Source organism: Polistes dominula, unplaced genomic scaffold (genome assembly GCF_049000335.1).
Source record: "Polistes dominula isolate Pdom_NZ unplaced genomic scaffold, Pdom_raw_medaka contig_17, whole genome shotgun sequence".
Taxonomy (NCBI): domain Eukaryota; kingdom Metazoa; phylum Arthropoda; class Insecta; order Hymenoptera; family Vespidae; genus Polistes; species Polistes dominula.
In genome coordinates this window covers 3185689-3212016 of record NW_028301049.1, presented here as the reverse complement: position 1 = coordinate 3212016, position 26328 = coordinate 3185689, and the positions used below count along the sequence as shown (strand labels likewise).

General features: G+C 27.7%; 1 protein-coding gene across 1 annotated transcript in view; it reads left to right on the top strand.

The window, feature by feature from the left end:
• Positions 1–26328, top strand: part of LOC107068007 (uncharacterized) — a 70053-nt gene that overhangs the window by 2080 nt on the left and 41645 nt on the right. Inside the window, exon 2 of the mRNA XM_015323992.2 lies at positions 20216–20786. Within this exon, the coding sequence (XP_015179478.2) occupies positions 20216–20786 (571 nt within the window). The remainder of the gene's footprint in view (positions 1–20215; positions 20787–26328) is intronic.

Genomic DNA, 26328 nt, shown 5'->3' with positions numbered 1-26328 from the left:
TTTCATTTAATCGATTAACACAATTCAAATGTATTAATTATCAAAGAATTTGTTGTATAATTTTTATCAATGTTTTTTTTTCTTTCTTTTTTCTCGATATTACACAATACAATTTGTATTATTTGTACGAAAGAAATTAATTGAACAATAATTTGTATGAAATGTAATTAATTTAATTAATCAATCAATCAATCAATCAATCAATCGATTGTTTCATAACATCGTCGTTACATCGAAAGAACAAATTTTGTCGAGTTTCAAAAGTTAGTGTAGTAATTTTGTTGTTTTCAAAACAAAAAAAGTATCATTATGAGATTTACAAAAAGATCTTTTGAAAAATAATATAAAATGTAGAAAGAAAAGTATTCGTCTTTGTTATAGTGGATTATTTGAAAGTAGAAGAATGCACGTACCGAGTTAGAAAATAATGTCGTTGGGGAAGTTCTTGGTTCGATGGGATGCATACCTTTCGTGATGTTCGTTCTCTTATGTTGGTTCTTCTTATTACATAAGGGAAACATACGTACATTTACATTCTTTGAAGAAAGTGTCTTTTTTTTTGTCTTTTGTATGAACAATGCCAAGAGATAGGTATATATACTTAGAGACATGTGTAACATCACAATGAGTCTGTAGACAATTTTTTGAAGTGAAAACTTCTGTAGAATGGGAGTTATCTGAAAAGTAAATAAACGAAAATGGAGCTATGTAACGAAGAAATGAAACGGAGCTATGAAACGGCTGCTATATTAAATAATGAGAGAAAAAGAGACAAACATATAGGATTGTGTAATATGTTATGTATTATATGCCAATAAATGTAAAATAATTTTTGAATATGGTAACAATATTATAATAATAATATTATAACAAATAAACCCTACAATTATCCTACACCTGATATTCTGTATTCATCTTATTCTCTCGAAACTTGGTTTTTTGAAGGTTTCACTTCTAACACGTGTGATCTGTGCACACATGTGCATTTTTCTCTTCAAGTTTGATATTATTTTTTAATCATTTTCATTTCTTTCATTTCAAATACTAAACATTAGAATGAAAACAAAAAAATTGTTAAAATTAGAACGCGTTTTAAGTTTAAATTCTTTTTATTAGAAATATTCTAATCGTTGTACACATGCGTAACATTCGGAAAATCATATAAACAACTTTCTATATAAGAATTTTGACAGAGAGGACAACGTATCAGTTTGAAGGTGAATTTCGAAGAGGAAGGTACATAGATCAATAATTCTAAGCTTTTCAATAATAATAGATATTTCTATCAATTAATTAACAATTATTTTAATACTTTCATGTATTCTACTTGTATTAGAATAGTTATTATGCACTAATTACAATTTTTACTCTCAGTACAGTTTATTTTATATACCGCATAAATGTTGAGTGGTTTTTTTTTTTTGAACTCCTTGTATATTATTTTTATAAATATTATTAGTAATATTGTTATAATAAGATGTTTTGTAATATTAGGAAACTATTTAAAGAATGTGCAGGAGATTAATTTAAAAAATTTCATATCATTCATTTGATTTTGTTTCAGAGTAATTTTCACTTTTATGTTTCAATAATTTTTGATATATATATATAGATATGTAATTATAATAATAATGTTAAAAATAATTAGTAATGTTAATAGTAGTAAAAGAAAGGGGGTGGTGCGATGACGTGAATTGAAACAAAAAATATATAAAAAAGAAACAACGAAAAATCTTTTTAAATTGTAGAAACTGTATGAAAAGTAAATTCATTGAATTCTATCGTGACTTTTTAACGAGCCACTTAAAATATGAATTTCCAATGGAAATGGAAAATTATCGGGTTAACGTTGAAAATGAGACGGTTGTTTTTATTTTATTTGAAGTTTGTTGAGTATAAGCACGGTAAATTTATAGAGGATGTTTCAGAACGAGTGTTACAATCAAATAAGGTGTTTAGGGAATGATATTAAATGAAATAATCAATCTAAATACAAACATGTAACATTTTTGTAAAAATATATATATATATTTTTTTTTATTCAATCGTAGGTATTGGTTGGGGGAAGAAATAAACGAACATTTGAAAAATTTTCTTCGATCATATTATACATTATTATAAAAATAAATACTTGTTGATGTATTATTATGCATTTTTGAGACACACTGTAGATATTTTGGTTTATGCATATCGGTATATGCAAATGATAACGAAAGAAATACGTGTATCGTTATTTTTTAGTACTAGCAAAAGATTCAATCTTAATTTGAACCACCGTTCAGAGTTGTGCCCCGCATTGAAATCCCTCGAACGCGTGGGTGTAATTATATATATATATATATATAATATAATATCGAATGACGTACATCTTATTTTAACTATACATTGCATGTATTATTGATTTTATCGTGGTTTCCTTTATGTAACTTTTATTTTTTTATATTTGCAAAATATTTCATTACAAATGAAAAACAAAAAAAATAAAATAATAGGATAGAAATTGTCAAACGATCAAAATGATGATAATCAAATTTGAAATAATACTTCAGAAACTTTGAACATATTTTAATTGATTCATTATTGTGTATATGTAATAAAATTTAAATTCTATGACGTATATTATTATTTATTTTTATTACATGCATTTATTTTTATGCAACGTTTAATAATAAAAATAATAATAATAATAAAACATATGTGCATATCACACAAGTTAGATATAAAACCTTCAAATAAACAAATTTCGAGGACATAATTTATTATATAATATTATTTGTACTTTAAATTGGTAATTATTTATTTAATTATTAATTTAATTATAAAAATGTGCGCCTGTTCGTATGCAATCCTCCAGACACACTTTGAAAATGTTGCTTGCGAGCGACATCTACTGGGACGGAATTTTTTTGCAGTCAAAACTGTTTATACACCTATGTATGACGGGTTGCCTATCTTTTGGGCAGAAACAAATTCCGTCCCGACAGATGACGCTCGCAAGCAACATTTTCAAAGTGTGTCTGGAGGGTTGCATTCATACAGGCCCCCGTAATTATTTTTATAATAATTACAAATAAAGTAAATAATAAAACACTTTAAAAAAAATGTTTGCAAATCAAATATTTTTTTAAATAATAATATGTTTATCTCTATTTTCTCTTCTTACGTAGTATTAAGGCCGTTTCTTTCTCCATTACATCCCGGTTTCGTTTTTCTCATTACATCACCGTGTTTCATTTTTTCAAATTACATCCATTCTAAAGAAGTTTTCACTTAAAAAAAAAAAACAAAAAAAAGATCATTCAATGGATTTATTAAAAATAATACAATTGTTTCATAAATAATACTGCATTTAATTTACATTTCCTTTTAATTATAAAATCGATAATTAATTAATTATAAATTCGTAATATAATTCAAACGAATATGAATGAAATTGGTATGGAGAGAAACAATTGCTACGAGAATATTTCGCGTCGTTTTTATTTTTCAATGTTTTAAATAATCATTTATCTTCTTTTCCAAAAAAAAAGAAAAAAGAAAAAAGTACTTGAATATTCAAAAGTAACGTATAAAAGAACGATAAATTATTTTACAATGTAACATGATGTAGAGGGTTTGAAAAGATCAGAGTTTAATTATGCAGAGAGAGAGAGGGGTGTAAATTTTCGTCATGATTTTGGAAAGGTTTGCGAAAGGTTTGCGAAAGGTTTGCGAGAGGTTTGCGAGAGGTTTGCGCCAAGTGGTAGAATAAGAAGAATTGGAGAATGGGAGAAAGAAAAATAGAAATAGAAATAGAAATAGAAATAGACAGAAAAGGAGAGAAAGAGAGAGAGAGAGAGAGAGAGAGAGAGAGGTGAGTGAGTGAGGTATATTAAATTCAATTAAGACATTCCACTTTAGAGAGAACGGAACTTGAACTGGAAGTAAGGAATAATATTCGAGGCACCCCTTCACGATCGCAATTTTTCTCATCATTACGTTTAGAATTGAAGGAACGAGGAAGAATTTGATAATTTCGTCATTGAACCCTCTTTTTTTTTCTTTTTTGAAGAAGAAGAAGAAGAAGAAGGTGGTGGTGGTAGGGTAGTTCTTTCTCTTTTTGCAATTCGTTAACTTTACGATATATATTTCACGGGAGGGATGTGTTGTACTATGGGGGAGATTCGAAATGTAGCTGAAATGTACTTTTAGTTATTTCCATTGGAAAAGAAAAGCTACGGGGTAGGGCAAGGGGTAGCTGGGATTTTACAAGAGTAAGTAAAGTAAGTGCTTCTTCAATTGTTCTTTCTCCCCGTTTTTTTTTCTTTTCTTTTCTTTTCGTTTTTTTTCTAGCGACCACCCTTTGACTGTTACTTTCGAGTTCTGTGTGTAAAAAAAAAAAAAGGCAAACCTAAATGGTTCCAAGTTTTCTAAGACGCGTCTAATGGTGTTCCGACATGAAAGAAAAGAGAAAAGTACGAAGAAAAAGATCGAATAGAGTTAGTTTTTTTTTTATTTGGCTAGTCTTCTTTTTTTTTTCAGTAAAGGAAAAAGGTGCGTCGAGAAGAAATAAAGATCTCACTGATAAAAAATATCTATTGTTTTCAATCATTTATCTTACATTGATTTTTTTTCCAAATAGATTTTATTTTATTTGCGGATGATTTAATTTCATTTGTTTTTTTTGGGGGTCTTTTTTTTTTTTAATATTTCTAATTAAATTATATTTCCAATAAAATGAATTGAATTTTTTTAACGTCAACATGGTACGAATTTTTTTTTTTTTTTTTTTTTATCAATAATTCATTATAATGTTTTATTACAGTTAATATAAATTTATTATAAATAATATTTATCTTCATCTCCTTTTTCTTCTTCCATGTTCTCATCGTCGTTTAAGAGTTTTCCCATTATGTTTATATTACCAGACATAAATATAATATCATTTTTACAAGCAATACTTTTCTATCTAACGTGTGTCTCAAATAAAAGTGAGGTAATCGTAAAGTTTGATCGATTTTAGTTGAAATAATAAAAGCTCATAGGTTAAGATAGAAGAGACTTGTGTTGTGTCGTCTGGTGGTTCTAATTCGACGCGTAAATCGGGAGAGTCATCGACGTCCCTAGTCTGGGATGGTTTAATAAGAGCTTCGATATATCGAGGATAACCTTTCAGAGATGTCCAATAATGCTTGGATCAGAAGCTCCTAGTTGCTTGCTATGAAATAGACGCGTGTATGATCAAACCCATCTATGCTTATCTATAAATGTCTATGTACTATTATATTATATATCATACATGTATTTTATATATATTCGTGTGCTTCTATGATATATATATATATATATTTCTAAATACATATGTGTATATGAATACACATGTATTATACATATGTATAAATACTTAGGTACACATGACAAGTATTTTCCTAGACAACTCGATCACTATTACAGTCAGTTCCACCCTTACGCGGCATTTGGATGAACACGTTCTCTAAATGTATTATTGTTTTTCAATTATTTTTATTAATTAATAATAATATAAGGATACAAGGATATAAGGTTGTATCAAAAGTTTCTTACTTTTTTTAGTAATTTTACAGGCATAATATTTTTTATGTTGAATAATTTAACCCTTTTCGCGGACGCGTGTCCACTCTTAGCCATATAATGAAAAAAAATTGTTTAAATATAATTAAATATATATATTTATATATATATAATATTTAATAATAATAAAATTATATTTATTTAATTTAATTATATTTAATATTAAAAATTATATTGTATTTTACATATAATAAATATACTATATATATATATATATTTTAGTTATATACAATTATTATTATATTAAATTATATATAATATTATATATATATATATATATATATATATATATATATATATATATATATATATATATATATAATTATATTTAATAATACAAATATATATAAAATATATATACATATAAATTAATTCCGACCACTACTACAACATCCATGTACAAATTGAATACGTCCGAAAAGGGTTAAAATATAATAAAAGATAAAATAAAGTACAATAGATATTTTTAAAATAAAATACAAATAAACAAAAATATATTACGTATACAATATTGTTCAACTTGTCATTAAAATAAAAAAGGGAAGAAATTAAGAAATTTTTGGAACTACCTAATAAATCGTATTACTTACAGGTGTCGTAGCTAACTGTGAATAAAAATAAATACACGAATGAATTAGTTTCATTTTCATTTAACGAAGTAATATTGAAATAATTCATAAAGATTATATATATATGTGGGATTCCCCTTCTCCTGTTAGTCTTCCTAAAGGATATCTAACGAGTAAAAAGGAAAGAATTCCGCGGTGTTATTAATAGGTTGATGTAGAAAGAAAAACCTCTCTTCACGGATATGCAATATATTTAATATAAAGAAGTAAAAATACAGTGATGGTAAAACGCCTTCTTTGCTCGGCTACTAAACGATGACTGCCTCTTGGTTTCTTTTCTTTAATTTACTTTCTTGGGTGACGCTCTTTCTATCGTTATTCGGCTGTTTATATTACATAGTTTATCCTTTGCCTAACTATATCCGATAAGTACTCTCTGGCCCACTCATGCTTAAGTGTTCTCACTCACATTCTCGCACCCCACACTCGGCCATTCTGCTATTTCTTCGGTCCCCGAAGAAAACCCTTCGAACGGTTTCATATAATCTGCCGCCGTTGTGGTTATTTTTGGTCCTTCACCTTCACCCACACGAATCACCTCATATCTATTTTTTCCTTTACATCTAGATATTTTGTACGGTCCTAAAAATTTCTTTTGTATTTTTAATCCTGCACCAAATTGCGTACGTTTTATCGCCACTAAATCGCCTTCATTATATACAGTCGCTTTCTTACATTTACGGTTATAATTACGCCGATTCTCTTCTTGAACTTTTAACAAACTTTCTTTAGCTGCTTGTCTTAATTCTATACGTTCGTCTGAAAACTGCGCTATTGCTTCCTTCTCTATTAATGTTAAAACTGTCAAATCTTCTCGCTGTTTCATTTTCGTACCGAACATTACCTCGAAAGGTGACCTATCTATGCTACGCTGATGAGTACTATTAATCGCTCTCTGAACTTTATCTACATGTTTATACCATTTATCTGGCGCATCTATTGATAATTTAGTCAATACCGAGATAATAATGCGGTTGACCCTCTCGACTTGACCGTTTCCTCTTGGTATACCGGTGGTAGTTAAAATATGTTCAATGTTTTCTGCCATACAATACTCTTTAAAATCTACTGATGTGAATGCTGTCCCTCTGTCTGTTACTATACGCGTCGGGTTACCGAACGTCCTCTGTTGTATCGTCAATTTGTCTATCGTCTCTCGTGAAGTCGTCGACTTAGTCGGATATAACCAAACAAACTTAGAAAATCCATCTACGATAACCAGAATATGTTTATACGTCTTGTTCGTCGCCGTCATTGGTCCTAAGTGGTCAATATGATAAGTTTCAAGTGGTCTATCCCCCTTCGGTATCGGTTCTAACAAACCTTCTTTCTTTCCCTGCTTACGCTCTGCTAATATACACGGTATGCAACAACTAACTATTTTTTCTATCTTTTCATTTAAGTTTGGTACATAAAATTCCTCTTTCACTCTTTCAGCCACTTTACGTACAGAAAAATGTCCATTCTCGTGAATCTTTTTAATTACATTAACCTGCATGCTCGTAGGTAACACTATTACCTTTTTGCCGTTTACATTTTTCATTAGAACATTATTTTCCAAAAAATAGTCTTCGTATGGTTCTTTTTCGACTATTTGACGTATAACACGTAACCTTTCCTCCTCTTCCTGTTTCTTTCTAATATTCTGTAAAAGCGTGTCTTCGATACATCTAACTGGAAAACGACTAAGCGCGTCTACATGTTTCAATCTTTCTCCCGCACGGTGTTCAACTTCATAATCGAATTCTTCTAGTGACAATGCCCACCTGGCCACTTTAGGCGCTAAATCCTGTTTTTTAAGTGTCTTTTGAAACGCCTGACAATCGGTAACTAATTTGAATTTAATCCCTAACAAATAAACTCGAAACTTCTGAACTGCCTTAATTATCGCCAAAATTTCCAACTCGTATGAGTGGTATTTTCGCTCGGCTTCTGATGTTTTACGACTCATGTAATAAACTGGATGAAAATCGTTTTCATTGCTGTACCTTTGCAATAATACGGCACCTAATCCATCTATACTTGCATCTGTATGTAACTCCGTTATCGCTTCGGGATCGTAAATACGGAGTACCGGTTCTTTAGATAATAGATATTTTAACTGTGAAAATGATCTTCTTTCGTCTGTATCGAAAATGAATGCCCTATTCGACTTTAACAAATCTGATAATGACCTTGCTATCTTTGCATAATCTTTAATGAATTTACGGAAATATCCTGTTAATCCTAAAAAACTCTGCACCTGCTTTTTATTTCTTGGTTCCGGAAAATGTTGTACTGCCTTTATCTTCGCTGGTGATGGGCGGATATTCCCATCCTGTATTATGTGACCTAAAAATTCGATTGTCTCCTGAAGGAATTTGCATTTCTTCCAATTTATAATTAATCCACTTCGCGCTGCAACTTTCAATGTTTCTTCTAACCTTTCATACGCCTCCTCGTTATCAACACCTGGGATAATAAGATCATCCATATACGTTATCACTACTTTTCTTCTTACTAAATCGCCAAAGACCTCATCAACAAATCTTAGAAAACTAGTAGGGCTATTGCATAATCCAAAAGGTGTTTTAAGGAATTCAAATTGACCGTCTTGAGTAACAAATGAAGTGAACTTACGACTATCTTCCGCGATTCTAACATGAAAAAATCCATTCTTAAGATCAATTATCGAGAACACCTTCGCCCGTGTCAACGCATCGATACAATCCTCGATTAATGGCATTGGAAATCGATCCCTTATTATCTTTGCATTTAATCTACGAAAATCAACACAAACTCTATACGTTCCGTCTTTCTTTGGTACTACCACTACCGGACTACTATATTCGCTCGTACTTGGTCGAATTATCCCTTCGTTTAACCACTCATCTATCTGCTGTGCTACTATATTCTTTTCTTTCGGAGCTAATCTCCTCGGCTTGGAACAAATTGGAATACTATCTGTTAATATTATTTTAGTCTCCGTTCGGGCATCTATTCCAGCATTCGGTTCATAATTCTGTATTAATTTCTCTACACGCGTCTTATATGGCATCTTTACCTCGATTTCATTCGTATCTACGTAACTTATTCTCATCATTGCACTAATACTCTCGACTTCCTTGTCTGCGCTCTTATCGTCTGTACATGTTGCATTCTCACTCTTATCGCAGGTACCATATTCGCTTGGCTTGATCGATTCATTCTTAGTCGTATCGCTAGATCTTTCGTCTGATCGTTGTATTTTTATCCGCCCTTTATTTATACGAACGTCCAACTCTCTTAATAGTTCTTTTCCTAAAAGAACTTCGTCACGCATATCTGAAGGACCCACTACAAATACATCCGTCGCATACTTATCGCCTTCGATATCGATATTTGCTTCAAATTTCCCTATCGGCTTGGTTATCGCGTTACCTAATCCTGTAAATCGTCGAGCGGTTTCACATAACGCTGGTTTCCCTATCTTATTATATATCTCTGAATTGATTAAGTTTACTTCGCTTCCTGTATCTAATAACGCATATACAAATAAACCATTTATTTTAATCGCAATTCTATCCGTAAAAGTGTGGAGACAATTGACGCTCGTTACATTTTCCGCTGGTTGACTCGACTTATTACAATAAGGTGCTATGTGTCCGAAGTCATTACATTTAAAACATTTGCGTCCCTTGTTTCTATCTGGGCATGCACGAAACCTATGTTCTATCGAGCCACATCCGTAACAACCATCTCTTTTTACCGTTGGTGACGAATTAACGCGCGCCGTTGCCACGTTTCTTTGTCCCCCCTTTCTATCTCGCATCCCTTGTCCAATACCTTCTTTTATTTTCTCGAATATTTCGATATTGCTTTTTAGCTCTGTGAGCGTTCGTGACCCATACAAAACCGCCTTATCGCGACGATCGCCTTGTAAACCGTTTGCTATATATTGTATAAGAGCTATTTCATCGACATTGCCTTGATTCGCGATTTCTCGCATACTGTAAATGTACTTACGACTACTTTCGTTTGGTTGTTGCCTGCGCTTAAATAATTGCAAATGAATCGTTGCCTGATTTACCTCGGTTTTAAATTCTTTAAGTAAACTACGCTTTAAACTGTTCCATGACTTAATTTCTTTTTCGAAGGTGATGAACTGCCTTGCTGATCCCTTCAGCATACGCTTTCCGTACACAAACTTTTGCAACTCGTTCCAACCCAATACTGCACTGGTATCTTCAAAGTCGTTGATCCACTGATCTACTGGTAGCATATCGTCTCCGCTGAAGTATGATAGGCTGTCTTCTACATCCCTTATGGTGAACGAAGCTAATCGCTGCGTAGTGGCCTCAACCGCTCTTCTGTTGTTTTGTGAATATCTATGCGATCCTTCTTCTCGTTCACTTTCGAATTCGGATTCTTCTTCCTCGTCTTCACTTTCTTTAATCCCCATCGCGTCTTTTAAGCGATCTCTAAGCGTCTGTTTGTTACCCACTGTAGATAATCCTAATTTCTTTACTGCATTCTTTAACTCTATCAACTTCATTGAATCAATCTGTTCACTTGTGTAATTAATTATTTCTTCTTCTTCCTCTTCTTCAGCTACTTTATTTTTACCTTTGCCTTTCTGTTCCGGCTTTCGTCTTCCTCGTGATGTGCCTTCGACGATCGTTTCATCCAACTCTTCACATCCACTCTCTTCTTCTCTCTCCTTTGTTTCATATGTTACCTTAACTTGAGCCATCGTTCTAGCCTCTTTACTTACTTTTAACGCTTACTACCGTCTTACTATCTTACTGTTACACCAACACTACCGATTACTATGCAACTTTTAATCTAGCATTCACGCGTGGTCCACTTTTACGCGCAACGCCCTTCTTCAACTTTTCAATCGGATTCACACTGTTGGGAACCGTAACACAACTTTACAACTTAAAACAGCTTTACACGACTTTATATTGCAATCGTGAGACCTATTTTCTTTCTATAATCCCGGCTGCGAGCCCCCAAATGTGGGATTCCCCTTCTCCTGTTAGTCTTCCTAAAGGATATCTAACGAGTAAAAAGGAAAGAATTCCGCGGTGTTATTAATAGGTTGATGTAGAAAGAAAAACCTCTCTTCACGGATATGCAATATATTTAATATAAAGAAGTAAAAATACAGTGATGGTAAAACGCCTTCTTTGCTCGGCTACTAAACGATGACTGCCTCTTGGTTTCTTTTCTTTAATTTACTTTCTTGGGTGACGCTCTTTCTATCGTTATTCGGCTGTTTATATTACATAGTTTATCCTTTGCCTAACTATATCCGATAAGTACTCTCTGGCCCACTCATGCTTAAGTGTTCTCACTCACATTCTCGCACCCCACATATATATATATATATAATTAATTTCTGTATATAACATATATAATATATGATAAGCGTAGGATGTATGGGAGAAACCATGCATTGGAAGACAGGAAGGGTTTGACGGGGAAAAGGGAGGATGGGGAAATACATTCGTCGAACATTCGACCTAATCTACCCCTACATCCCCTTGAAATTCCAACATGCATTTGCTACTTCGGATGCTGCTTGGATTATTTGCTAAAGTCAGTCAGAGAGATAGATAGAAAGTGAGGTGCAAATATTATTGTGTGTATATATATATATATGTAGACGCGTGTGCGTGTATGGGAAATCGAAAGCATCGCGTGCCAAATAAAAATCCGTTGTTGTTATTTTTTTTTCGTAATTTTTTCTCGTTGGTCGAGGTTGACTTTCATGATTTATCAGACTTCGTGGGATAACATGAAGTGTCGTAGCGAATTATTAATACATCGTTTCGCGCCGTGGAACGTAATGTCCCTGACAGCAGGACTCCGAGGAGTCCTTCGATTAAAACGCATTGTCCTGCAGAGAGAAGCAAACCTTTTCTACCTTTTTCTATTCTCTCTCTCTCTCTCTCTCTCTCTGTGTGTGTATTACCACTATCACATTGTTATGTGTTTTTTTACTTTTGCTTTATCCACATAAAGGTGAACAATTTTCCTTTAAATTTCGACTACCGTGTGTGTGTGTGTGTGTGTGTTTTTTTTTTCCAATGATGTTTCATGAAATTGGTTAAACGAATGGATCTAACAAACGTACGATGATTTATTTAATAATTCTTTTGTATTTTTTGTATTTTTATTTATTTATGGGAATACTATCGTTGTCGATACAAAGGATTATTTTATATTATAAGTGGAGGGTAGGGGGTCGGGTGGGGTGGGGTGGTCTGGGAAGGAAATAACAATAGGGATTAGGTTTGACCTATTGTGAAAATATTTATGTCGTATTCACTTTTGGTCAACATTTAGATTACGTTCTACATCGAGCAAATTTGGTAGTAAACAAGCGGTCAGCCACAGCCCTAACGAGTTCAACCCCACTCATTTACCACCCTCTCACCTCTCTTTCTCTTTCTCTCATTCTCTTCGATTTATACTCACTCTCTATCATTCTCTCTCTCTCTCTCTCTCTCTCTCTCTCTCTGTCTGTCTCTGTTCGTACGGATATTAATCGCTTAATCACGAATAATTTGCTTTATCGAGCTAACAAATTACCACTTGCAATTAGCTCTAGTTTCTAGTCATTTTTACTATCAATAATGTTGACGGGATAATATGTTGCATTTGTTTAAAAGTTTTTTTTTAAGGTTCGTACGTTTTCAATTTTGAGAAATGATTTTAATAAAAATCTGTATATTATTTTTATAGTTCTCTTTTTGTTTTGTATTTAATCCTTTTTGGACGCGTGTCCATTCTTAGCCACCATACAAGAAACCTTGCTAATTTTAAATATATATATATATATATAATAATTTTAATTATATAATAATCTTAGTATTATATATAATATATTAATATTATTATTATTATTATTATATATATATATATATATTATAAATTTATTATATAATAAAATATTATATATATTATAATATAATATATAATATTGTATATTATATTATATATTATATTATAATATTAAATTATATATTTTTATATTATATTATAATATTAATATATATAATATATAATATATATTATTAATATTGTTAATATATTAATAATATATATATATATATATATATTATATATTATTGATATTATTTTATTATGTATAATAAAATATTATATATTATAATATTATTATATAATATAATATACAATATTATATATAATATTATATTATAGTATTATACTGATACACTTTATTCCATGTCTACCCTCGCGGGTTTCAACACAGCCTCCTTTCTACATACAGTGTCACAAATTCCTTATCCTACTTTCTTATAACTACTTATTTCCTATTCTTTTCCCCTCGCTACCCTCTCAAAAGACCTTGCTACCTCACACATCTCCTCTTATTATAGTATTATATTATTATATTAATATATATTTATAATATATATTAATATAATAATATAAATTATGTATATATATATATTTATATAAAATATATATTTTATATGCATTTTTACACAATATGTATTTTACATAATAAATATATATATATAAATGAATTCCGATTACTACGACACCCTTATGTCCAAATTAAATACGTCCGAAAAGGGTTAATTTCATACAAATTAGTTTTCTCATGCATTCGAAGAAATCATTTTGATTTTACATTGAATTAACATTTGTTGTAAAATATTGTTAATTCATCAATTGATGATATCTATTTAAGACGACACGTTTAAGGAAAATATCTTTTTTATCACGTTTATCTAGCTTTTCCTTTGTCAAGAATTATCGTAAATCGAAAAGTTTTATCCAATGGAAAAAGTAGAAAGAGGCACACGTCGAACGCGTGTTTTATAATAGAAAACGAGATATAGGAAGGTAGGAAAAAGAAGGGAGGTGAGGTAAGGTGAGGTAAGGTTAGGTGATGTGATGTTAGGTGAGGTGAGGTGATTTAAGGACGTACTAGAAACTCAATGGCTGTGACTTATCTAAAAATCGTCTCGGATGTTCTTGAATTTTAAGAAAATCTATGTTAAAATTGATCGATCCTGTCTACCACGAATTGTCCTTTACTTCAAGAAAACTTTTCACAAGATTTTATCAATGAGATTTATATATATTTTTCTATATTTATCTTTTTAATTCAATAGTTTTCACCGAAATTTGTATTAAATTCGTACGATTTCAATTCGTTGCTGTTATTCATTATTTTTAATTACCTGTACACCTTTTATTATCGTTTTAATTTGATAAAAACCATACAAATTATTTCACAGCCAAATATAAAATACTCAAGTACGTATTTCCTTATAAAAGAAAAAAAACTTTTTTATATAAATTATTTAATAATATTTATATATATATATATATATATATATATATATATATATTTTATATTTTATATATATATATATATATATATATATATATATTAAATATATTAAATTTAATATATGTATAATTAAATATAATTATATTATAAAATAAAATATTAAATATTTAAATATAATTATATATATTATGAAATATAATAAAATATTAAATATATTATATATAATAAAAATATTAAAATATTTAAAAATTAAATATATTAAATATAATAAAAATATTAAAATATTTAAAAATTAAATATATTAAATATAATAAAAATACTAAAATATAATAAATTATATTATAATATAATTAAAAATATTTATTAATAAAAGCTATTTTAATTAATTACGATATTTCACACATCTCTCTTTCTCTTTCTTCTTTTTTTATTATCATTTCAAAATTATTTCAAAATACGTGGATGAGATAAAAAAAAAAATAGAAATGGTAGAACGTGACAATTCGTGGTGATTGAAAAAGATACGAATCGTTGGACAATATGCACGCTACTGCGCCGATTATTTGTCCCACCACCCAATGGTTGACGTAAGACAAAGTACAATAGATATGTGTATGTGTGTATATGTATATGAGAAGATGTATATATGAGTGATGTAAGTGGGGGAAATTGAGGGTATCAGCGAAGCAATTAGTGTCGTCGTCGGCGTTAATGAAGTTTCTGATGGTTGCCGAAGTATTCGGTAAGGAATTAAGAGCCAGTCTAAGGTTAAGAAGCTTGTGGCTGATGTATTCTACATCAAACTAGTGAGAATTGTTCAAATCTCTGTTTTACCCTGTTTTCAACAATTATTTAATCCTATTATGACAAATATTACGACGACAATTTGATGACAAAGGAAGAACACTGAAAGTGGGGATAAAAAGGGATGATTTACTACTTTGATCCAATTAATTTTTATTTTTTTATGTGTAGTATATTAATTTGAAAATATGTGAAAAGGTTCAGTCGGAATTTTGTTGAAGTGTCGATGATATTATTTTGGTGAGTTAAATTTTTCATCCATTACATTGATAATTAATAAAATTCGGTTTTTATCGATGAAAATTTGATGACAAAGGAAGAACACTGAAAGTGGGGATAAAAAGGGATGATTTACTACTTTGATCCAATTAATTTTTATTTTTTTATGTGTAGTATATTAATTTGAAAATATGTGAAAAGGTTCAGTCGGAATTTTGTTGAAGTGTCGATGATATTATTTTGGTGAGTTAAATTTTTCATCCATTACATTGATAATTAATAAAACTCAATTTTTATCGATGAAAATTTGATGAAAAAGGAAGAACAGTGAAAGTGGGGATAAAAATGGATGATTTACTACTTTGATCCAATTAATTTTTATTTTTTTATATTTTCGTATATTAATTTGAAAATATGTGAAAAGGTTCAGTGACAGAATTTTGTTGAAGTGTCGATGATATTATTTTGATGAATTAAATTTTTCATCCATTACATTGATAATTAATAAAACTCAATTTTTATCGATGAAAATTTGATGAAAAAGGAAGAGCAGTGAAAGTGGGGATAAAAATGGATGATTTACTACTTTGATCCAATTAATTTTTATTTTTTTATGTGTAGTATATTAATTTGAAAATATGTGAAAAGGTTCAGTCACAGAATTTTGTTGAAGTGTCGATGATATTATTTTGATGAATTAAATTATTTATTCATTACATTGATCATTTCTAAAATTTGGTTCTTATCAAACGACATAAATGAAATTTAAAAGAAGAAAATGAAAAGAAAAATAAATTCGATTGGGTGATATACTGAACGATTAGAAAACAAATTAGAAAGTCGAGTTCATTTCGTGTTAGTAGTAAACTCTCGACGATGAAGATGCGAAGGGGGTTGGTCTGACGTTCCTCAACAGAGAGAGAGAGAGAGAGAGAGAGAGAGAGAGAGAGAGAGAGAGAGAGAGAGAGAATGTAATTTGCATCAATCATTCTGGTTAGTACAAAAAAGAAAAAAGAAAAAAGAAGATAGGAATTTTTTTATTTATTTGTTGGTTAACGTTTGACCTTAACCAGAATTAGATCGATCTGTTAACATTATTTCCGGGTGTGTGTAATATCTTTTTATTTTTTTATTTATTATTATTTTTTTAATATATATATATATTTATCATCTGCGAAAAAATGCATAGAAAATGAAGACAACTTAATAATCATACTTGTCATGGTATTTTTTATTCGTTTTCTCTCTCTCTCTCTCCCTCTCTTTCTTTCTCTCTTATTTTTTATTTTTATTATTTCTTTCTTCCTATTCTAGAAAATACAGTTGAGTTATATTTCGATATATTTTTTGTTCGTACTATTATTAAAGGTCCCATGATGAAAACAGATAGATAGTAATCTCGAAAACGTCTTCTCGTTAAACTACTAATACCATTGCTTGAGAATTTGATAAATCGATTCTACAAAAGTATACTTGTTTGTTTGTTTGTTTGTTTGTTTCTACTATCGACTTTATTCAGTTTTGTTTTTTATTCTGTTTAAAAGAAAATACTTCGCATGTGTCGATATTGGATTAAAACCACCACCGGTGTGGTTGGGGTAGGGAATGTAAATCGTTACTTTTCGAGAGCTTCTATATTCTGTTTCTGACACGTCTGAGAAGATACAAAAATTAAAAACAAAACAAACAAACAAATCAATGCAGGCGTGTAATAATAATAATAGAAATCGTGAGAATACAATGGTGATGTAGAAAAAAAAAAGAAAACAATAACCAATTCTTGTATTTTTTTTTATCAAACTAATTGTTTTAATTAATTGTTATTTGAAAAATGATTATTTACAGGAGATATAAGTGTTTCACAAATGTTATATAATAAATATGAATCGTTTATTTTGAAATTGGTGTAAGTTTATTTTTTTTTTTTTTTTTTTTTTTTACAAAAAATTAGATTATATTCAAAATACTGCAATATACAGTGCATAAGTTGATACTATCAATAATCTTGCAATTTTAATAATTTAATTAACGTCTATAATTAATAATAAACAAAATTGGATTATAAATAATAATATATTATTTAATATAAAATTATATATATATATATATTATTTTATATTATTGTAGGGGGGGCCTTCGGGGTAAACACCCTAAAGGGGTATACCTGAAATAAAATAAATAACTAACTAACTATTTTATATTATTTTATATATATATATATATATATATTATATTATATATTAATATAATATTATTATATAATATAATAATATATAATATATATAATAAATAATATATAATATATAAATAATATATATATATGTATATATATAATATTATTAATATTATTATTATAATATTATATAATTATATTATATTATATATTATTATGTTATATATATATCATTATATGTATTATTTTATAAATAGATAGATATAAAATAAATATAGAATAAATATATATATATAAAATATAAAGTATATTTTAAATGATATTTGATTTTTCAAAATTGAAATTAAACGATTTTAACAATTGTTTATATTTACAAATTGGTGTAAGTCCACTTACAATCCTCAAATATACATAAGTTTACACAAATTCGCCTAAAACAAATTTACATAACAAAATTACATATTGATAAATTAGTAAAAACATTGACAGATTTCATATAATTAAACTTTAATTTTGTCGAAAGAAGATAAAATGAATTTAACATCATTTTCAAAATAAACGGTCCATATAATATCGATTGATTTATCATAAATTTTGTTTTGGTATAGTAATCGTTTAAAAATCCAATATCATTTATACGATAATAATAAAGTAAAATGGTCAATACCTGTAGATAGGTTACCTGTTTACGTTTGTTCAATCTCAGACTAGAATTGTTCATGTTATTTGGAACGTTAGATCGAACTAGCAACTGCTGACAAACTTGTCTTTTACGGAAACTGAACAGCCAGAGAGTACTGATAACGAAAGAACACCTACATGCCAACTAAAAGGATGTGCAACCTTTCCGGTCACGTCGTTTGAACTCGATTTACTTGGATCGATACTCAATCGATCGATAAATATACATACATACATATATATACATATATATAAACTCTAACTGGATTCAACAAAACGACGTTGATCGTTGTTTCATTGACGATCGGCGTTGACGATTAATTTGCTTTCACGATCGACTTGTTACGTGACTATTATCTATATCCTTGTTATTTATCTTTTTATATTACTGATACACCATACCCCATTTTAACGTCGATTTTCTCCCCATCAAGATATTAGTTATCGTTGACGTTGTCCGATTTATGACAAACTATTAATATATTATCTATCTTATTTACATACGAGTATGTGTAATAATATATCGTCGTTCATCGCTCATCAAATAAGTATGATCAATTTTTTTTTTTTTTTTTTAATATATTGTACTTTTATTTTTTATATTATTTTTTTTTTTTTATTATATATATCGAAATTTTCTTTTATATGCAAATTGTATGCATCAATAAAAGCAATTAAAATGCATAAAAAATCGTAGCATGTCATTGAAGGAGAATGAGTTTTCATCTTTCAACGTGGAAGAAAATCGTTAATTTAACACTCTGTCAATATATTGTATATATATGTGTGTGTGTGTGTGTGTCTAGTATTTTTTTTTAAATAAAAATATTTTTAGGGTAGCAGATGCATCGTATAATTGTTCGCGTATAAAAAAAAGTAGAAGAAAGGAAATGAATTTGACAAGTTTTCCCGAAAAATCCAATTCAATGAATGAACGAACGAATGAATGAGAGAACTCGTGAAAAACGAAACGAGAATTTTGCGATATATATATATATACATGACTAGGAATATAATTAAAAGAGAGAACGTTAATTAATGTTAATTTTTATTCAAACATTTCTCGTGGTATTGGCAGACATTTTAGAATTTTCTACAAATTCCAATTATATTAATATTTTATTATTCTTTATAACTGATCACGCGAATGTTTTATTCTTTTTTTTTAGGAACATATATTAATTTTATGTTTGTAAAATTTAACAAGATTGGATTCTGAATTTTCTAAAGAATTTTGTTAATTTTTATTCAAATATTTCTCGTAGTATTGTGGCAGCCTTTTTTTTTTAGAATTATCTACAAATTCCAATTATATTAATATTTTATTATTCTTTATAACTGATCACGCGAATGTTTTATTCTTTTTTTAAGTAAAATATATTATATATATTATAATATATATTACTATAAAAAAGAATATACTATATATATATTATACATTATATATTTTATATTTAAATAATATATACTATATATTTTATATATAATTATATATTTTACATTTGTAAAATTTAACAATTTTTACGTTTGTTAAATTTATTTAATTTTAATTAATTTTAAGCTTATATTCTTAATAAGATTATATTAGCTATATATATATGATATAAGTTATGTTATATATTTTATATTTAAATAATATATATTATATATTTTACGTTTGTAAAATGTAACAAGATAGTATTTTGAATTTTCTAAACAATTTTGTAATATATTATTAACAATATTACAAGGAATGAAAAAGAAACTTATCAGGAGTTATACCAAACTACTCCTTATCCTAAAATGTATCTTAATTTTTTTAATAGTAATATATTTTATTTGCAGACGAGGCAGAATAGTGGGGTGGTAGGGAAGACTGGAGGGGAGGAAAAAACAGGGGAATGTCCTTCGAGGATGTCGGTAATAAGAACTACGACGACGTCGACGACAATCGTTCCTACGACGATGACAACGACGATGACAAGAACGACATCAGCGATTACGTCACCACCATTATCCGTCCTATCGAAGGAATCAGATGATGGAATAGTATCATCGTGTAACGTATCGACGGAGTCACAGGTGGAATTGGTATCATCATCCCAAGTGCAATCCCAAGTGTTGCAATCTCAACTTAAATCCCAACTGGAATCCCAACTGGAATCCCAACTGGAATCCCAACTGGTGCAGGATGATAAAAGGGAGGATAATATCATTGACGAAAGAAAAATAATTTACGGTGTTTTCCCTTCCTCCTCCTCCTCGACATCTTCCACGTCAGCTGTTTTACCGATGACCATGGCGGACCCTTCCAAATTGTCATCGAACACCGCCATCATGTCATTTCCAGCATCGCCACAAAAATTGGCTAATCAGCCGAGAAAGATCTCATCTATAACCAAGTCTCAGATGAGAGGTGAGTGTCTCATCTTCCCTTCACGATTATACAGATGGTCCTAAACTCGTTTCAACAATTTATTATACCCTTTTGGTTAATTCATTTTAATTACTTTTTTTCCCTTTGCAACTTGTGTTTTATACGAAGAAAATTATACATGCAAATTAACAATTTAATATCGTACCAAAAAATAATCATTTTTTAGATGAACTATAATTATTTAATTATATAATAATTATAATATATATTATATTATTAAAATATATATATATATATATTATTATAGACCGAGAATAGGAAAAACTGTATAGCTATATTTCGCCTCATTCCCTCGCAGTCTAAATCCTATGTTTGTCTCTTTTTCTCTCATTATTTAGTATGGCAACCGTTTCATAGCTTCGTTACATAGCTCCGTTTGCGTTTATTTACTTTTCAGATCACTCCCATTCTAAAGAAGTTTTCACTTCAATAATATATTAAATATTTTATAGTATTATATTATATAATATATAATAATTATTAACTAATTGACTGCTAGACATATTTAGAGTATCTTGCCTTAAATTTTGAAAAATATAATAATATTAAGTTACTGATAATGGTATTTACAATAATTTATAATTAATGTTTTTTACAATATATATAAATATTTTATTCAATCTTTTTAATAATTCTTAACACAAATAACCATTTGTAATTAATCTAAAATTGCAGCACATTATACGAGATATCTCGTAGTTGGCAGTCAATGGGTTAACTTATTATTTGTTGCAACGATTACAGTTTCATACGCGATGTATTTCAATACGTTTCATAGATGATCGAATTTCTTGTTTCTTTCCTTTTTATTATTTTTTTTAATTCTCCTTTAAATCACGAATGGCGAATATTCCATTCCATTCCAATCGATAGGATTTTGTGGATTCGTCATTCCACTCAATTGGACATTGGCTATCGGGTGGTAATTATTATTGAAAATTGATCACGTTTAGTATCGTTAAACGGAAGTACTGCATTACGATATTATTGCGTTTCGAGTCATCGATTTTATTATATACCACCTTACGTATTTCGATTATTATTCTTGTTGGTGTGATGGTAAATGCAACTTTTATTACACCATTCTCTTTTTTCTCACCGTGTAGTCTTTAATCTTCTTTCTTTTTTTTTTGTTTTTTCTTTTTTTCTTTTTTTTCTTTTTTTTATTTTCTATTTCTGTAATATCTTTCTCATTTAGTTGGACTTTGATGAAGAGGGGAACTCGTAAAACCTAAAGTCATAAATTTAATTGAACGTTCAAGTTGATAAAAACATGTTCAGTCGAGATTATATACCAGTTTTTGTTTGCAACCTAAGAAGAACAACTACATATATATGTATATGTGAAAAACAGAATTTTTTTGCACGGGGTATAATGAAATTGTAAGTAAAGTGAAACGAGTGTTCAACAAATGTTCAGAGAATAGAATTTTCGATGTTTTTCTTTTTCTTCTAAAAATCATGTTGATATTTTTATTGAACAAATTACTTATACAATTATCGAATTTAATTTATGAACGATTATTAGAATAAAAGATAAAATATTCTAAAAAATAATTCTAAAAATATTCTAAACATTTCATGTTTTTTTTTTCTACAAATCATGTTGATATTTTTATTAAACAAATTACTTATACACTTATCGAATTTATTTTATAAACGATCATTAGAATAAAAGAAAAATATTCTAAAAAATAATTCTAAAAATATTCTAAACATTTCATGTTTTTTTTTTTTCTACAAATCATGTTGATATTTTTATTAAACAAATTACTTATACACTTATCGAATTCAATCAATTTAAAAACGATTATTAAAAATAAAAGAAAACTATTCTCTTGATTTTTTTTTTCTTTTTCAAATGATTTCATAATAAGGTATGAAATTTAATTAAACATATTATTATCCTCGTAGATTGTAATTATTTAATCGATTTACGTACCTTACGTTCTCTCGTTAAAAGCTGTTAAATATTATTCAATTAAATACTGATAAAAATATATATATATATATATATAAAATAATAATAAAAAAAAAATAAAAAAAAATTAATAAAATGCTTGACACGCGATCAATAAAATCGTTTAAACGTTAACTAGACGTCCACACGTATATGTATGTGTGTATGTATTTCTATTGCACACCTTGTAAATGAAATTATAAACGATTATTATTTACAACACGGGGCAAGTTGAGAACGGGGTTAGCACAGTGCTTTAGAATTTACGATGAATTAAATTTCTCTTGGAACTGTTGAGAGATTATCGTTGTTTAGTAAGAATTAACAATTCATTTACAGACGGATCGAGAGAGATAAAGATACTTACACAGAAATAGAATGTGAGAATTCATTTTACTTTCAATTCGTTTAAATTTGTACGCCTTGTGAATGAATAGTTCTCTCGTGATACACATGCACTCACACACATATTTTTCAATATACATACTTATATCTAATCGTTTAGATTACCAATTGAATTTTCAACGTCACCAACACCCTTCTTTCATTGATCGGTATCGGAACTATGTCGTATGGAATACAAAATCTATGAGAAATAATAATAATAATAATAATAATATAATATTTGATTTATTATTAAATCCAATAGTATAGTCGAAAATTCATTAAATTTCTTCGTTTATTATAAAAAAATACAAATAAAAAAAACATATTATCCCTTAGATTGGAAATATAAATTTTAATTTTACCAAAAAAAAGAAAAACAAAAGAAAATTTTAATAATTATAAAAATCATTAATTAAAAACAAAATCTATGAGAAATAATAATAATAATAATAATAATATAATATTTAATTTATTATTAAATCTAATAGTATAGTCGAAAATTCATTAAATTTCTTCGTTTAGTATAAAAAAATAAAATAAAATAAAATATAAAATTATTATCCTTTAGATTAGAAATAAATTGTAATATTTAAAAAAAGAAACTTTAACTTAATATATAATTTAACTTTTAACTTATAATAATTATAAAAATATAAAATATATTATTATATAAATATAAAAATAATTAATAAAACAATTATAAAACAATTTATTATAAAAATATATTATAAAAGTAATTAATTAAATAAAAAAGGTAATAAAAATGAAGTGTTCATTTTATTAGTAACTATTATAATTCTGGTTTCTTTTTTTTTTTTTTTTTAATTTGTTTTATTACTTTGAGACAATCTTACAAGATTCGATTAAAGTTTACCGAGAATTTCTTGTTTGTTGAAATAATGTTGTATTTTTTTGTTTTGTTTTGTTTATTTTTTATTTCTTTTCTTGTTACATGATAATCTCTAGAGAAGTCTTCGTGAATGAGCAATGTGTGTGACGTTCGTTCGAGATTAGACTGTTGAAAGGAGTTACTTCATTTCTTCATTCCCTTGCTATATACGAGTATCATATGTATGTATGTATATATGTATTGTGTATACTTTATTCCCACAGGCAATAAGAGTATCTGTGTGAACTCGTTAATTCACCGAGTATACATATATATATATATATATATATATATATATACATACATTGTATATCTTTATTACAAAATATCAGGTGCTTTTGTAACACTGAAATCTGATCGTAGTTGTTTCGATGATAATAATAATAATAATAATAATAATAATAATAATAATAATAATAATAATAATAATAATAATAATAATAATAATAATAATAATAATAATAATAATAATAATAATAATAATAATAATAATAATAGTAATAAAACAATACATTACAATCGTACATTTATCAACAATTGTAAGTAGAAATGATATTGGAATTTTGTAATACACCAATACACTCGTATACTCATTGATATAAGTATATAAGTATACACTTGAATATTCATTCAATATATTATAATATTACACAGAGTAAGTACAAACATTCATTCAAACATACCACATTATAATAATCAGCAAAATTGTAGTGGTTGATGACCACTTATGTGGTTGACGCGTTTAGAATGATATTAAATTTGATTATTCTCTATGACTTTTAAATGACAAACATTTAGTTGAAAACTTAATTAATGTAATAACAATCATTTTTATTAATGAAGTTTCATGAATTTTCTGTTTATTAATTGCAAAACAATTCAAACATATCACATTATAGAAATAATCTTAAAATTTGCATTTTTATATTATGAATTATTATATTATCAACAATTTAATAAAAAAAAAACAACAAACAAATCTCGTATATGAATATTCCCATTTTTCTCGTGGAGGAAAATTTATTCATTCGTTTTTCGTTCAATCGATTGGTATGATAAGAAAATGTCGATGAGAGTGTCCACTTGAGTGTCAATCTCATGGACGAACTATGGAACGATAATATTCCATATAAAATTGATGATACGTATAGACAATGTTCTTGAAGATAAAATAAAAAAAAGATTCCCATAGAAAATAAGATGAAGAAGAAGAAGAAGAAGAAGAGAAAAAGAAGATATAACTATACCGATTGTGAGATAAGATATAACCCCATGGTTGAATAGCTATAATCCTATAATATATAGGATGATTCACGTTATCACTATAAACATTACTCAATTATTATTAATTTTTAATAGAAAAAAAATATTATCATTTTTTTTATATATAATTATATATATTTTTATATATTTGTTTTATATTAGTTATTAATATTTTAATATTATTTTATTTAATTACAAATTTGTATATATAAATTTCTTTTTAAAGTTTTTATAATATTTTAATATTTTAATTTTAATATTATTATATTAAAAAAAAATTAATATTAATATTAATATTAATTTAAAAAATTAATATTATTAATATATTTATTTGTATTTAAATTATTAACATTTTATATAATTTTATATAATTACAAATTTGTATATAAATTATTTATATATATATATATATCTCTTTTTAAAATTTTTATAATATTTTAATATTTAATAGTTTAATATTTTAATATTTTTTTTTATAAATTATTAACATTTTATATAATTTTATATAATTAACAATTTGTATACAAATTATTTCATATTATTTATATATATATATATGAAACATTTTCAAATGAATTTTAAATAATATTTAGTAATGTTTACTGTATGATTTATTCGTGAATCACTCTGTATACCTGTATAGACATATCTTCTAGGTAGGATACGCATAAAGTCAATGGTTCATGAAACAAGGCCATTAAACGGTTGACTCGAGCCTCGACGATCCGAATCCCGAGTTGCTCTTAGGTTAGTCGAAAATTTGCTTCGGGGTAACAACCCCAAGCTGTTCTGGTATTCTCTCCTGTATTCGATCAAATTCAAGGGATGAGATAGGGGGTTATTTGAGGGTGGTACATTAAACAGATCTCCAGGATTTGTTTTCGAGTATCGACGAATCAAATTTCGATAGAGAAAGTGTTATCAAAGTGTTTCAATTATAATCTTCATTTATAATTTTGGTTTTTTTTTTTTTTTTTTTTAATTAACAATGTTTAAACAATCCGAGTATAATTTATTTGTAA